The 13,723-nt window shown below is 35.2% G+C and overlaps 1 protein-coding gene across 2 annotated transcripts in view; it reads left to right on the forward strand.

Moving 5' to 3' along the window:
• LOC149960354 (uncharacterized) overlaps positions 1-13,723 on the forward strand; it is a 65,811-nt gene that overhangs the window by 17,742 nt on the left and 34,346 nt on the right. For both annotated transcript variants that reach the window (XM_090166668.1, XM_090166667.1), the window contains exons 4-21: positions 2,350-2,394; positions 2,934-3,038; positions 3,378-3,499; positions 3,775-3,824; positions 3,913-3,965; positions 4,036-4,142; positions 4,741-4,894; positions 5,731-5,780; positions 5,886-6,019; positions 6,163-6,266; positions 7,592-7,627; positions 7,958-8,085; positions 8,255-8,325; positions 8,492-8,556; positions 9,217-9,364; positions 9,547-9,664; positions 10,386-10,486; positions 10,860-10,931. In XM_090166668.1, coding sequence (XP_090022794.1) covers positions 2,350-2,394; positions 2,934-3,038; positions 3,378-3,499; positions 3,775-3,824; positions 3,913-3,965; positions 4,036-4,142; positions 4,741-4,894; positions 5,731-5,780; positions 5,886-6,019; positions 6,163-6,266; positions 7,592-7,627; positions 7,958-8,085; positions 8,255-8,325; positions 8,492-8,556; positions 9,217-9,364; positions 9,547-9,664; positions 10,386-10,486; positions 10,860-10,931 — 1,663 coding nt within the window. The remainder of the gene's footprint in view (positions 1-2,349; positions 2,395-2,933; positions 3,039-3,377; positions 3,500-3,774; positions 3,825-3,912; positions 3,966-4,035; positions 4,143-4,740; positions 4,895-5,730; positions 5,781-5,885; positions 6,020-6,162; positions 6,267-7,591; positions 7,628-7,957; positions 8,086-8,254; positions 8,326-8,491; positions 8,557-9,216; positions 9,365-9,546; positions 9,665-10,385; positions 10,487-10,859; positions 10,932-13,723) is intronic.

The following is a 13,723-nucleotide window of genomic DNA, read 5'->3' on the forward strand; positions in this document are numbered from 1 at the left end:
GGCCTCAACTGCTAAAGGGGAGGCTCGCGTTAAGTTAGCCCCCCCACTTACGATAGCGATTATCTCATTAACTAAGATGTCGCATTCAAAAGTAAGGGTGTCGCATAACGTCGCATTGTGGTCGCAATCGAATAAAGGTGTTTGGAGACCTCAACTGTTATAGGGGGGCTCGCGTAAAGTTAGCCCCCCCACTTACGATAGCGATTATCTCGTTAACTAAGATGTCGCATTCGAAAGTAAGGGTGTCGCATTGAGGTCGCAATCGAATAAAGGTGTTTGGAGACCTCAACTGTTATAGGGGGGCTCGCGTAAAGTTAGCCCCCCCACTTACGATAGCGATTATCTCATTAACTAAGATGTCGCATTCAAAAGTAAGGGTGTCGCATAACGTCGCATTGTGGTCGCAATCGAATAAAGGTGTTTGGAGACCTCAACTGTTATAGGGGGGCTCGCGTAAAGTTAGCCCCCCCACTTACGATAGCGATTATCTCGTTAACTAAGATGTCGCATTAGAAAGTAAGGGTGTCGCATAACGTCGCATTGAGGTCGCAATCGAATAAAAGTGTTTGGAGGCCTCCACTGTTATAGGGGGGCTCGCGTTAAGATAGCCCCCCCCACTTACGATAGCGATTATCTCGTTAACTAAGATGTCGCATTCGAAAGTAAGGGTGTCGCATTGAGGTCGCAATCGAATAAAGGTATTTTTAGGCCTCAACTGTTATAGGGGGGGGGCTCGCGTTAAGTTAGCCCCCCCACTTACGATAGCGATTATCTCGTTAACTAAGATGTCGCATTTGAAAGTAAGGGTGTCGCATAACGTCGCATTGAGATCGCATTCTATTGGTTGTGTTTACGGGTTGATAGCTGAAAGTGGGGGGCTGTCATTAAGTTAGCCCCCACTTTTTTTTAATTATTCCAACTTAAGAATTATGTCGCATCTTTTTTTTTTAGTTTCGCATATGGTCGCATCGAGGTCGCATTCGATCGCAAATGAAAGTTTTTTAAATTGTAGAGAGGGGTGGCCAACTTAAGGGAGCCGGCCAATAGCACGGTACGTGCGGCGAAGACTTTTTACCACCGAAACGAAAAAACTTCAGATTTAGGGTGGAAAATAGCCTCCATCATTGGTGAGACTATTTGCCACCGAAAGTCGGCGCTCGGTTCGCGTCGGTGGGAAATAGCTTTGGCCGTGTGGCTACGCTCTTTGCCACCGAAAATCAAACACCCCGTTGATCGGTGGCAAATAGACTCGATCGCGCGGCAGTTGCTATATACCACCGAAATTCCCGGCCCCGACTTTCGGTGGCAAATAGTCGTGGCAGCGCGATCGAGACTATTTACCCCGACTTTCGGTGGCAAATAGCAATGGCCGCGCGGTTGCGCTATTTACCCCCGATTTTCTGTGGTAAATAGATACCGGCTATTTAACACCGAAAATCGGGGGTTAATAGACAGGGCGTATTTAATGTGGAACTTTCAACCTTTACGCGTAATTTTACTGAATTTTAGTTCTATGGTGGTGTATATTAACTTTTTATTATACAGGGTGTCCGAAATTGATCTAGCTTGGCGTTTTTCTCAAAATAATACCAGATGTAGTGTTGCAAATGTTGTAATGTTTAATGTAATTGTCGGAATTCTCAGAAAACATTTTTCGAAAATTTAGTTTTTTTGGTGGTAAAATGCTAGAAGAAAACTTTAAACGATAAAGTGGTATATAATTATTGAAAATGAATAATAAAGGTAGTTTTATGGGAAAAGACCACTTTTTCACGGAAATACGAGGTGATGGGAAAAACAAGCTCGTTTAAGGTGGCCATAGTTTTTAGAGTTTTGTACGTAAATGTAAGTAATGGCTTAAATTGTTATTTTTTTTAAACATTTCACATAATTATTTACAACATTCTAATTGAAGGTTTTTTCTATCACTTTCCCGAAAAAAATGCATTTTTGGAAAACTTGAAAGTAGTCAAATTTTAATGTTAAGCGTTTTCATGTAAAAAAATAATACCCTTTAAATTTCAGAACTTTCGCAGTATTTTAGATCAATGCCAAATCAGAGCAAATCCGGACACCCTGTACTGTTGCTAGACATTTCTCAGATTTAGCTGTTTCTTAAAAAAATAATTAACTGTTACTATGTCTTCTCTATAGTTTTTGACGATAGTCTTTAATATAATATAACATACTTAATGCAAATACATGTAATCTAAATGATATTGAATGAGTAACAATTTTTACACATAAAACAAAGTTATCAAACAAACTTTCTGCAATGAACTATAAGTAATGAAACAGTCGATTACATGAATATCGGCGAAAGTTAAACTGTTTTTTTTTATTTGATAGGAGGAAAGGAAACGAAAAGGCCGTGCACGTACGATTTGGATTCTTGTAAGTATTTAAGTTAAAAATGGAAAAAAATACCATATTATGATTCAAAGTGGGCAAAATTAAACTTAAAATGCTAGCCATTGTTAACCAAAAGACGTTGGTGAATTCTACGGTTTTATCCGATAAATTAAGTTCATTGGCCCTATTTTCTTTCATTTAATACAAAAGCGAGACTTTTTGTTCTAAAATTTAAGTGACCAAACCTTCCGTAATTTTTATACTTTTTAGAAAAATGTTAAGTGATTTTATCTTGCACATGAAGCTTAAAAACTTTGAAGGGTTAAGACTCACCAAGAGACAAACTTCCTGCTGACGTCCTCTACAAAATTACACTAACAAAAATAAGAGGTTTTACCCAAAGTTAATAGTTTGGTTTTTTCCTATTTTTAAAACTTAGTCAGTATGGTGTCCACATGCAACTGATCTCCAACTCCTAAAGTTAATTTAGACTATGGAGAAAAAGGTTACCTTATCTTAAAATCAGGATCTCCTGGGAAACAGAAATTTTCTGCCTATAAAATATTACTTTTATCCCGCAGATGGATTGTGTCTTCTCCTCCTCAAGATCTCAGTGACGCGATACACGTTAAAACTTGGGCAGATTTTCTCTCGGGGGAAGACGATTGGATGGATAAGCTAGAAGAGTAACTATTTCCTTAATTTTTCAATGGTTTTTTACTAATATATTATTATATTATTTTAATTAAACCCGATTTCATTGTATTTTTGGAGGCCTTCGTGATTAGAACATTCGTTTGAGATTAAACTAAATAATATAAAATTGTTTATAAAATATTTCGCGTTAACTAATTAACTGAAATAAGCCAAAGATTATGTATTTTTCGGGCATGCAAATGGAAAGTATGTTATGGACGAGATAAAATGAACAATCAATACCATTAAAATCTTAGATATAGATGACAAGAAATACACCTCAATCTTAAATTATAAGAACAGAACATTTCTTGTCTTTTACATTTCAGAGTGAAATCTTTGCAGGACCGATGGATCCAATCTGGAAATATACTGGGCGTAGTGCAAATTCCAGATGATGGCATAGATGATAGAGAACTATTTCTTTGGGGTGCTAGAAGAAGAAGCCAAGGTCAAACACGCTTTTTTAAATTTAATAGTAGTATTTTAGTTTTTTAGGACTATATAACACGTATTGGAATGAAATCAACAAAAACCCTAAACGCAGCGGTTTAATATTGCTTTTACAAGCGTCGTAAGAACAACTTGTAGGCATTCTACACGTTAACTTTGTGTAATGATATAATTATAGTAACAATTCTGGAATGGTTATATTCTCAATATGTTAAAACCTTATAATATTTTGTGTGTTCCATATTTAAAATAGTTTTTAATTGTCACGAACAGAAAAAGAAAACGATGTTGTTAAATCAAAGGAGTTCATTTGTTATTTTGAGGTAAAATCGTTTATATTAGATTAACATTTCTAAAATTAAGTTCGGTATTCTAATTTATGAAATAATCGAATTTCTGTGATAATTTCAGACTGGGGAATTTCTACATGCAGGCCAAATAAAATTAGCCTCTGCTGAGAAACCGTATGTATCTCTTGTAAATTATTAATTTGTCTATAAATTCAATTCATATTAATATTGCTATTTTGTCAAGGTTTGATTACGCTTTTGTGGTTTTCTCAAATTCTATTGATGGACCGTGTAAACGTGCTAATATCAAGGATGATGGCAAAGGGAATAAAATCATAACATATTCTAGAGGTACTTTAATTCAAATTACAAAATAGGCACATTTTAACAGTAGAAAATGTTTGTACATTGGCTTTTAACTATATTAACTCACTTGCCGATGTAGAAGTTTCTCATAAACGACGAGTAAAATATTCGGGAATTTGATCGGCTCATCGAATTCAAAATTGCAAGCTGTTTGAATTCTGTTCGACTACTGTTCCGAAACAGCTTGCGTGTCAGGCTAAAAATCTAGAAGTTAAACGTGCAAATGTTTTGGGGTCTATATACAAAGATATATTTATATAACTCAAATTTTCCTTTGCAGAATTTTCCACAGACCTTTAGGTGTAGAACAGCTTATAGTGTTTACAGGTTTTCTATTATAACAAGCCTGATTTAGCTGCACCAATCACCCATGGAACATTTCTGTTAAAATTAGTAATTTGATGCCTGAAGCACGTGCTTATTTTGTAAATGTTTTATGTAGCCCCGCATTCTTAAATTAATATCTTTCAAAACGAACTACGGTAAAAATATAAAATGATAATGGTTCGCCATTTATAAGATAAAATATAGCTACTACGAACTTACCTGACAATTATTAGGATAATCTCTCTTACAATTTAAGGACCATTTGAGCGACACTGCATTGTCAAGAAGGCTGTTGAATCGCTGTCTTTCCCCAACGGAGATGCTCGTTCGACGGTAGCTCAAGTGTCTTTCGTTGATGCTATTTTGGAAGGTGAAGATCGGGGCCATGGCGTCATCATTGAAAATCTAGGGTAATTTTTTTTAATTATGTTTAAAATAAATTTATCTGTATTTGAATCATTGGAGGAAAAGTCTATGGAGCAGTTGCGTTCGTTGTTGTAGATGACTATTTAAGCTGTTATCTTATCCTTCAAAAGTGCGTAGACAGTCGTTTCAAGCAGAAACATTGTAGACGGGTTTGGTTTTATACATGTATAATTAGCGTGAATTAAGGTGTATCAGATTAGTTAAGTAAAAATGATAATCGGATTATTTTGTATCGAATGTATAACCACTGTTAATTTGATATTATCTTAGTTTCTGGTTATAGCTACTGCTATTTTTAAATTATCTTAGTTTCTAATTATAGCTATATAGTCGGGTGGCGGTGTGGTTAGAAATTTCACCTCGCAGCTTGTGGCCCAGGGTGAAAACCCGGAACTGCGATGAGTTTGCAAGTTCTCTCCCCACTGGTTAAAGGGTTTTTCCCCGAGTTCTTCGGTTTTCCCTTCTATAAAAACTTTTTGAGCTTATCGGTAATAGTAAGTGTATGGAGCTCTTGGCTCGCGTGGCATGCAGGGCTGGCCACCACCCTCATATACGCATTGTAACCCAGCCACCTGAATTAATGGCTATATAAGTAGCTTGATGACTTAGGCCTAAGGTGGTGCCTTGGGTATTAGCGTAGCTGATTATTATTTGGATAATATCTTAGTTTCTGGTTATAGCTACTGTTATTTTATTATTATCTTAGTTTCTGGTAATAGCTTCAGCAGTGTTATAGTCAACCGTTCGCTATTCGCTGATTTTATAAAAATCGATGACGTTTTAAACAAATGTTTCGATATATTGATTATTTCATTTTCAGAAAAACTGGACAATTACTATTGGAGCCGAAGATAAACTTACCTCCTTTAGGTAAATACTGTTGACATATTATCTTGCACCTGATACTCGATCTGATAGCAATGACGAGTTAACTTGTTGGTTTTAAATTGCACAAATGTAATTAATGTTTTTAAGGGAGCTCACGGGGGCAGAAGTTAGTGCTGCGGTTAACAGATGAAGAGTGTCGATTGAGTGAAATTTCTGGAGGAAAAGGGTCTTCTTTGGCTCAACTAACCACTCTGGCGAAGGAGGAAGGAATTCAGCAAAAGGTTTGACACTTACATGAAATATATGTTGTTTAAAATCTATTAAGACTATAGGTATCAAATAATATTTTGAGCATGCATATTAGTGATGTAAGTCAAAATTTTATAATTTGATGAAATGTCCAAAAATGCTTTATTTTGGACAGTTTGAAGTTCCGAGGGGAATTGTTGTTACAACTACGGCCTACGATCAGCATCTTGAGGAGTCTCTTATGCGGGATATCATTGAGCCTTTGGATAATATTGCTAGGTAGAAATCAAATGATAACCAACTACTATACATAAATTTATATTTTTATAAACTTTTCGGCTGAAATATCTTAATCCGCACACTTTGAGAAACATAAAAGACTTGCGTGTCCAAATGAGCCAAAAAGGTTATAGCGTTTATTTCGAGAGTTAAAAAAGATGTGTGTAATGCTTTCATAAAGTTACCATCTGGCCAGGGTGGGTTAATGAGTGCAGCAACAAAGGGGTACATAGGAGTCATACATAGGAGTCACTGATCCCTAGTGGCCCATCAAATGGCTCGCCAAATAATTCAAAATACTTATAAATAATGGTGTAAGGGGTGCCTATTAAGATTCTGCCGTCGGGAGAGAAACTTTCTACATCTGTATTTTATATTTAAAAAAATAAATAAATTTTAACACTTGAGTAAGCCTGATTCAGGAAATTACACATATATAAGCTTTTTTTTCAAAAATACTGAAGCATAATATATAAAAAAAATAATTTGTAGGGACTACAGCGCTTTCCTAAACAGCATTTGTCTATTCAGCATTTTCCAAAACAGCGTTTTTCAAATCAGCGTTTTGTCATAACAGCGCTTTGTCATAAAAGCGTTTTCGAAAACAGCGTTTGTCAAAACAGCGCTTTGTCATAACAGCGTTTCTTTACATAGCATTTCCCAAAATAACAAATTGTTCAAACGGCGCTTTGTCATAACGGCGGTTCTCTAAATCGCATTTTGTCGAAAGAGCGTTTCCCAAAACCGCGCTGCTTTCTATAGCAAAACGGTGCCTTAGCGCCTACGGCGTGCCCGGCTAACTTAACCGTTGCGCGCTCCGCGCGCTAGCCTGGAGATAACTCCCTCTATATATCGAAAATTCCCCGTAGCCGAAATAACCCCGTTAAAAAATCCTGAACCGCTGGTCGCTGGAAGTCGAGGCTTGACCAAAACCGCTGTTTTAAAAAACCGCTGTTTCAAAATCGCTAATTTGAGAAACGCTATATTCAGAAACGCTGTTTATGAAAAAAGCTGTTTTGACAAACCGCTCTACTGAAAAACGCTTAACCAAAAAACGCTGACTAAACAAAAGGCTCTTTCGAGAAACCGCGGTATTGAGAAACGCTATTTCAACAACCGCTGTTTTAACAAAGCGCCGTTGCAACAAAATGCTGTTTTGAAAAACGCGCTTTTGAAAACGCTATTTTAACAAATGCTATTTTAGTCAAGCGCTCTATTCCCTACATACCGAAAAGAATACTGAAAAAAATGCTAATTTATTTATTTTAAAACACCTTATATTATGGAAAATCATGTATCGTAAATAGTTTTACTTTAATTTACAGAACTAAGCCAGAGCTACTACAGGAATCGTGTAAGCTGTAAGTAAAATAGTCATTTCATAATAAATGTATTCCACTTTTATCATCCTTTAAAATGCAGTCCATAGGTGGTTTTTTTTAACTCCATTTTTTTCGTGAAATTAGAAATTCCAGTTTCCAGTTACTTCTATATTTTAAGATTTGTATACAACGTTCACGATTTATTTGATTAGAAACCATGAACTATTCTATGAATTGTTCTTATTTAATTACACTAGTTAAAAAGTTACTATTAATTGTATTTGAAGAATGATAACGTTATCCTCTTTGCCAATGCTTCAGATAATAACGAAGTGCCTACAAATTCCATATACATTTCTTTAATTTCAGGGCAGTATCAGGTTTTCAAAATCGCCCTCTTTCTCAGAAAATTAAAGATATTATCAAGGAAAATCTAAATGCTTCTTTTGGAAAAGATATTGAAGCTCTACAATTTGCTGTTAGGTCCTCTGCATCAGGTACTTTTTTTTATTATTTGTATAAAAAAATGTATTTAATTAGTCTACCTGTTTGAAATCTGTGTACCTCAACGTTTTCTGAAATATTCTATTTTAATTTGAGAAATAATATAATATTCTATGAATATGTTGGTTCAAAACTAAATTGAAACAATGATATATAAACTAGGTGAAGACTCGGAAGAATTATCAGCTGCTGGTCAAATGACCACATATCTTGGTGTTCAAGGAGTCGACAATGTAAGCGGTGTTTTCTTTTAAACGTTCCAATTTTCTTTATACCAAGTAAGTTAATGCTATCAATAGCCCTCTTTTACGAAGCACTCTTTAGCAATAAATATAATATTTTGGTTTTTAAAAATAGCTGATACTTTTGGTTTTCATTAATTTTTCCTTTCTCATTTAGATTAACGATGCAGTTGTGAAATGCTGGGCTTCACAATTTTCTTTTATCGCCATACAGTACAAAAGGTTAAGTTTCATTTCGATGTTGGCCTTATGAATAATTAGATTAGTAAATTAAGTCGTCACCATTGCAATTTGCGTTGGTCCTCAAAAAATTGCAAAACGATATGCACATAATTTTTTTAAGATTTCAATGGTGGCGACCGCTTTTTGTACTATTGCCAATAATTCGTTTTAAGTTGAGGTTTTAAACAGCCGTATTAATTTTCTTTATTACCAAGAAAACAATTAGGTTACTGAAAATGTAAATATACAACCGTTTACAATAGTACTAAATATTTCTGTACCTGACTAAAAATAGCAATTTTATTTAAAACGGTAACGCCATTTACTGGGAATATGTCCTAAATTATTTTCTTTTGTTGATGAATTTAAAAATAAAACGTTCAATTCCGCTAAAATACAAGTTCGAAGAGCTTAGTGGTTGATAAAGCCAGTGTGCCTAGAATGTATACTTGTACGGTATTAGTGACATAAATAAATTCGTTATTTAGTGCCTTATAGTGTGGTATCACTCGTGGTAATTTTTTAAAAGGAATACAATTAATATCCAAATATCATTTAAAAAACTTGATAGACGAGTTTTTAAAATAATTGCTTACCTCTCGTAAAATTGTAATTAATCATTTGTGTGGTTCGGTATTAAAAAATGAATAAACATTTCAGGCAAAACGGGCAAATATTGAACTCCCCGATGGCGGTAGTGATTCAGGAGATGGTTCCAGCTGACGTGGCCGGTGTCATGTTTACTTGTGATCCAGTGACTGGCAATCCGGCGAAAATTACAATTACAGCGAATTATGGCATTGGTGAGGTAGGTGCGAGCTATGAGATTGAAAAGAACATGACGGATATTTTAGCAAAGGGATAACAAAACAATCACATTTTTAATACTTCTCTTCCTTTGAAAAGTCTATAAATGCATGACATTTATAAAAGTTTTCTAAGAACAAACGATATTTAAATTGACTAAGAGTGTGTGTGTGTTCTTTACAGTCCGTTGTGTCAGCGGCGGCTGAACCTGATACGATCATTATCGGTCGGAATGAAAAGGGTCTCGATGGTTCGTCAAAGACCGACATTGGGAAGAAAAGCATACAGATTGTACTTTCAGGTAAAATACATCACCTGTTCTGAAGAAAAAAAATTATATACTCACGCTTCATTTAAATTTTTACCAAAATAAGAATAGTGAAGAGGGAGTTGGTTTTGAATATTTAGTGCCTATAAAAAGAAAAGACGAGAAATTCAATAATGCCCCTATAAATAATTTGTCGAGTAAAGTTCTTACGTTCAGACGTGTTGACACTTTAAAAGAGGAACTCGTCGCTCGAAATTGTGCGTTTGGACGTTCTTTATAACTTTAAAGCAATTAGCGTTAGTTTATCTTTGACCAAATATTTTAACCATGTGTTCATTCATCACAAATCTAATTACAGCGTTATTCACAATTCTAAAGTTAGAAAGTCTGTAAAATTGATTATACCTTCTAGAGATGCTTTCGAAATATTTTTTTATCTTAGGCAACAATATATGTAGATCAGCTAGTTAAAATTGGATGAAGTTGAGTTCACCCTGGAACTTTAAGGCAGAGTGAGTTCAATGAGATCAATAACCTCAAAATTAAGTTGTTATTTAAAAAATAATCATTGATTACCGCTAAGACCAAACCCTTACTGGAAACGCACCCATTGATAACAAATTTCAAAACTTAGGTCTTACTTGAAATTGTCTAACCTGACATTATATTTTAAAATTAGTAGTTTCGTAAACGATTCCACAGCAAATATTTCGTTCTCTGTTTAATTAAATTTGTATCTTGCTTGAAATTACAGCAGATGGAGGAGTGAAAGAAGAATCATTGTCAGCAGATCTGTCCCAAAAATCTAGCCTCTCGCTGGGAGATGGAACTCGTTTAGCTGATGTTGGAATATTGGTTCGTGTTTTTTAATCACATTTGGTCGTTCACAACTGTAAGGTCTTTAACACAGGTATAAATTCACTATGTTTGTAAAGTCCCGCATTGTTTCTTTTTACGGAAATAGTTGGACACTTTGTTCGAGATAACTTTTACCTAATATAGCCAAATCCACAATATGTATTAAGCTTTTTTTTAAAGTAGACAAGACTAAATCTTATGAAAAAACGTTAAATAAGATTCAATTTATATATATGCATATCAAATTTTTATGAATTCCATTCTTCAAGCTTCTTTTTAAATGATCTTTAATTGTTTATATATTTCCTGAACTTGAGCTATTTTTTAACAAATTAATGAATATTGCACTAATGATGTCAATTCTTCATAGGTTGAGCAGTCATATGGTATCCCAGTCGACATTGAGTGGGGATTTCATCAAAATAAGCTGTTTTTACTTCAGGTACAGTAAGATTTACGTTATCTACTTAAATAGAACCATTTACAAAAGTCGTGAGTTTTTCATCAATACACAAAGGATTGTTAAAAAATGGTTAAATGTGTCGTCTAACAATAATATGGAGTTAGACTTTAATGGAGCTGAAATTAATTGGATTCTTTAGATTCAAAATTTAAATGAATTATAATTTCAAAATTTAAGAAGTACCTACATGTATGTAAAATGATGTAATTCATAATTAAACTAACTTCTACAACAACAAAAAGATTTCTACGTAAATAAACACTTCAAATTTAGATTTAAAATTAAGGACAAATTACGTCATTATTTATTTTTGATAAGATCCGCTAAAACATCGGAAAACTTCTAATGCTCTATACTAACGCATGCAGGGCTTGCCACAACCCTCCTTCGCATTGTAAACCGGCCACCTGCTTAAAGGCATTAAAAGTCGCTAGATAACTTGGGCCAAAGTTGGTGCCTTATTATTATTATATTTATTTACTACTAGGATTTTATAAGGATAAATAACATTTCAGATAAAGAAATGACTTAGTACCTGTCATAGTACGACGTAGCACAATGTTCAGGGCTTTGTGTCTTGAAAGAAAATGTGTTTTTCATCTTCTAGATTAATCTAGACAGTTTAATGCGAAATATTTCCGAATCCAATATCCCCTGAATCATTGATAGTAGGTCGTCCACTTTCCATTATTCTCTTAAGGTTTTATTTAAAATTGCTTTTGTTATTCCAAGAATGTAGTTAGCTAACTTCCTCGTGGTCCGCCAGTTTTCTGCTGCCCTTACAGTTCTTTGTATTCACGATTAAAAACTTTTTAATTTTCTACTAACTTTAAAATATAATAATGGAACTAAGAGATAAGGGAGTGCGTATGCCGATAAGGGGCACCTGCGGGCGGGGGAAACGGGCCCCTATAGGGGCCCCCTTTTGCGGCAATATTCGGCGGGGTCAAAAGGTTAGCTGATTTACGAGGTCAATAGGTTATCTGCCCCTATGGACACGATGCAAACAGCCGTTAAATAGGTGTGAAACGGACCCCCTATAGGGGCCCCATTTTGCGTACATTTTCGGCGGGGTCAAAAGGTTAGGTCAATAGGTTAGATGATTTACGATAGGTTATCTGCCCCTATTCCGCAGGTGGTGTGGACTGACACGATGTTATGCAAACAGCCGGCCAGTCATAGTTAATAGCTGGAGGCACCCCATTTTAGGTCAAAAGGTTAGATGATTTACGATGTTATAACCCATAAAACCCAGGTGCTAACCCATTATAGGTCAATAGGTTATCTATGGCGGTGACACGATGTTATGCAAACAGCCTACCCGTCATAGTGAATGTCGAGTTGGTTGGTTTTCGCCGACAAACACTTTCGGGCCCCCTAAGGGTAGCGTAAAATAGCGGGCGGTCATCGGTAAAAGTGTTTTGGAAAAAATGAGCAGAGTGTATACAAATTATAAGGTTTTATTTATACATTCAAAGTTACAGTACATTAAGCGGATGAAAACGTTTAAAGATAAAACAATTTATTTTTAATATATTTATGGTTGGTAGATACCATATTAAACAAATTGTAAAAGTTAAATACACAAAACATATTTTGGTTGGCCACTGTTTCTTTAAAATCGTCAATAATTTTAAATGCTGTTACGTAATTGGACGCGTAGCGGACAACGGTATCATACCTTTCATGTTCATCCGATAGAAATAAATTGTTGGGTGCACATGGTTCTTTATACAATATTTCGTAAATTTTACGATAATTATCGGTTATAACGTAACCCATTAATTCAAAGAGTTTTTGGTTCACTTTAAGGAGTTGAATGTGCGAATTAATGAAATATTTGAGTCGGTCCAATTCTCGAGTTTCCGGCGCTTTGATTACGACCGACGCTTCGGATATCGTACTTTGCAAGGTTAATTCTTTTTGGTCAGACATGGCGGCGGTCACTAGCGCATCAGATAGCGGGAACGGTGATCGAAAGGGCAGCCTTTGTGGATCATTTATTTGTTCCCAGTGGCCGTATAAATCATCCCAGGCGCGCGAAGACATTTCAAAGACCTGGTGTGTGATTTTATTGCATAGAGCTACAGATATATCGAGCTCAGACGTAAAACCCGTAGTAACGAAAAGCTCGGATGAAAGTGAATACCGAGGGTTAACTTTCCGCTGAGTCGGATCAAATTTAGACATTTTAGTGGGCCCAGGAACGTTATCTACACAGCTTCGTTTAGACATGATGCTCGAGAAACGGTTTGTAGTGTACTGCCGATGGATGACGGGGATGAATCCCTTATATAGCGATAATAATTTGATGACGTAATCAGGATGATGTAATGGGTTGACTCAATGACTCACGCGATTAGTCAAATTTTGCGGTGTTATGTGTATAGCGACGCCCATATTGGTAAACCAAAGAGATAGAAATTCCACAAGTCCCATTAAAAGTAAAATCAACGCGATTAGTAATGCGTTTTTAGGATTGTTCGCGATAAGCCGACTAACGGGAGAGGCGGGGATAGAACCTTCCATACCGGAAGTTATCGTTAAACTAAATTTATCAATAAACCAAAAACGGGATTTAAACGTTATATATTTTATAAAAACGCAAATGACATACAAAGTATTAAAATAAACAAAAAACTAAAATAAACAAATGACTAAAATATACAAAAATAAATATTGACAAATAACTAATATATAGAAAGGAATTATTTACAAATGAAAAATACAAACGAGAAATGAAAAAAATATATACAATAATTAAGAGGATC

The sequence above is a fragment of the Leiobunum rupestre genome, chromosome 2 (genome assembly GCF_980474605.1).
Source record: "Leiobunum rupestre chromosome 2, qqLeiRupe1.1.hap1, whole genome shotgun sequence".
Taxonomy (NCBI): Eukaryota; Metazoa; Arthropoda; class Arachnida; order Opiliones; family Sclerosomatidae; genus Leiobunum; species Leiobunum rupestre.